This window comes from Cryptomeria japonica, chromosome 2, assembly GCF_030272615.1.
Source record: "Cryptomeria japonica chromosome 2, Sugi_1.0, whole genome shotgun sequence".
Lineage (NCBI taxonomy): Eukaryota > Viridiplantae > Streptophyta > Pinopsida > Cupressales > Cupressaceae > Cryptomeria > Cryptomeria japonica.
In genome coordinates this window covers 579,355,183-579,357,697 of record NC_081406.1, presented here as the reverse complement: position 1 = coordinate 579,357,697, position 2,515 = coordinate 579,355,183, and the positions used below count along the sequence as shown (strand labels likewise).

At 35.9% G+C, this 2,515-nt stretch overlaps 1 protein-coding gene across 1 annotated transcript; it reads left to right on the top strand.

Moving 5' to 3' along the window:
* The first annotated feature begins 621 nt into the window (after positions 1–621).
* Positions 622–2,016, top strand: LOC131051838 (flavone 3'-O-methyltransferase 1). The gene is made up of 3 exons (XM_057986445.1): positions 622–1,382; positions 1,485–1,549; positions 1,629–2,016. Exons 1-3 carry the CDS (start codon positions 683–685, stop codon positions 1,917–1,919), a joined length of 1,056 nt encoding a protein of 351 aa, XP_057842428.1. The 5' UTR covers positions 622–682; the 3' UTR covers positions 1,920–2,016.
* Positions 2,017–2,515: the final 499 nt, after the last annotated feature.

Genomic DNA, 2,515 nt, shown 5'->3' with positions numbered 1-2,515 from the left:
ATGAATTATTTATAGTATTTTTATATGTTAAAAAATGTTCATGAATTAACAATTCTTATATTATAAAAAATATTGATTCACAAGTTGATGAATTATTTTTAATATTTCTTCGATTATCTGAATTTTTTATAATACTTAGGGAGACAGAATAATAACACTATCTACAATTGACAAAACCAAATCCATGGAAACCCCACTTCTGTAATATTTATTACTCAACTTGTATTCAGCCATTCAAAATCACTGACCTGATGTAGAAATTTCTTATTGAAATACTGCATCACCACAGAAAAAGTTTCTAAAATATATATTTATTTTTTTCAAATGGGAGATCTGTTTTCGCCAAATGCAGTAATTTATAAATTGATATACTGTACCCACCCAGCCACACATGTTTTGCCCCTTCAGAAGGGAAAGAATGCATTTAACCCATGTTTTGCCCCTTCAGAAGGGAAAGAATGCGTTTAACACATTTTTTGCCCTTCAGAAGGGAAAGAATGCATTTAACACATGTTTTGCCCTTCAGAAGGGAAAGAATGCATTAAACGTAGAGGTTGAATCATTTTGGGTAAAAATAGGCTTTATTTAAACAGCTGAGCCCCCTCTTCCTTCCTCACACACACACACACCAATCAACTTGAGCTCCCTCTGTTTGCAGAAGAAGAAGAAAAGACAGACAGCCATGGAAGCTGAGCTCAAGCTTTACGACATCATATTTTCATTTGCCCAGCCCATGGCCCTCAAGGCCGCCGTGTTACTCAACATTCCGGGCATCCTCGCCAATTCCGAGGAGCCTCTCTCGGTGCCTGAAATCGCCTCCCTCATTTCTTCCTCCACCGGAAAAACTCCCAACTCAGACTACCTCGCCAGAATTATCAGATTCCTCTCCTCTCACGGAGTTTTCGACCAGACAGTGGTCATGAGCAACAGCGGAGAAGATGTGAAAAAAGCATACAAATACGGATCGACGAGCATCTCAAAATTACTGGTGGAGGAGAAAGGGGGGAAATCGAAATCCTCAGCGGCTCTTCTGTTGATGGAAACGAACCGGGATTTCATGGAAGCGTGGCATCACTTGTACGACTGCACACTCATGGGTGGGTCTCCGTTTGAGAGGGGTCATGGAATGAACATCTGGGATTATGCCAATCTCAATCCCCATTTCAGTAGCCTCATCAATGACGCCATGGCCAGCAACTCTGCAGTGGTAATGGATGCGCTCTTCCAAACTTACGAGGGCTTTGAGGGCGTCACATCACTGGTGGATGTGGCGGGGGGCGTGGGTTCAGCTGCTTCCATGATCGTGCACAAATACCCAAACATTCGTGCCATTAATTTTGATTTGCCCCATGTCATTGCCTCTGCTCCCAGAGACATTCCTGGTATGAAAATTTATTCTTTTTTCACTCTTTTAATTGTAAGGAGGATATACAGAAATATTGGTTTCAGTATCAGTGACCAATCATGTGGATGTATTGTTGCAGGGGTTGATCATGTTGCTGGAGACATGTTTGAGAGTGTGCCATCTGCTGATGTAGTTCTTTTGAAGGCAAGTAATATGTATTAATTTAGCTGTAGTTTCTATTATATGGAATAGATTTTTAAAATTGTTTTATGGTGAAATGTAGTGGGTTTTACATGATTGGGATGATGAAGAGTTCATTCGATTGTTGAAGAATTGTTACAAGGCGATTCCAGAGAAGGGGAAGGTAATAATTATAGATGCAGTTGTGGAAGAAAATGGATCTTTGAAGAAGCAAGGGTTGGCTTTTGATATGTTCATGATGGCGCATACTCATGGGGGAAAGGAAAGAACTGAAGAAGAGTATAAAATTTTATTTCAAGCTGCTGGATTCAGACATTATAATATCATTAAATTACCATTTGTCCAAGCAATTGTAGAGTTGGTTAAGTCTTAAGTGATTTTTACAACTCTTATGAAAAAAAGTAAGGGAAGATTACTTTTCATGAATTATGTATATGCTTAAATGAATGAATTATCTATGTTTCTTATTAGATCCAAGCTACTATTAATGTTGAATTATGTTTTTTTTTTTTGTTGTGGACTCTTCCAGTCTATTAATGATAAGAGCTTCAAACATGCCTATTCTAGTGAACTTTTAGATTTATTATTTCTAACTTTTTCTTCAAGATCTTTTTATTGTATCAAGGTGGAGTGTAATCCATATCATTTTTAAAACTATTTTGTGTTGAAAAAATATGGGTGGAAAGAATGAGCTACTTTACAATTTATAGATCAATGAGAATCTTATTATATACAATTTTTCAATTTGAATGTTTTGTATTTATTAATTTAATTTAAATTTCACAAGTATGGAAGCTTTTATAGGTTAATTGTGGAAATTTTTAATTAAATATAAGAGTTCTATTGAATTTCTAGATCATATTAATAAATAAAATGTGCATCCTATTATCAAGGAGATATTGAATTGTGATATTTATTCAAAATACTAAATCTTAAGTGAGTCTTTTATAGGTTAATTGTGGAAATTTT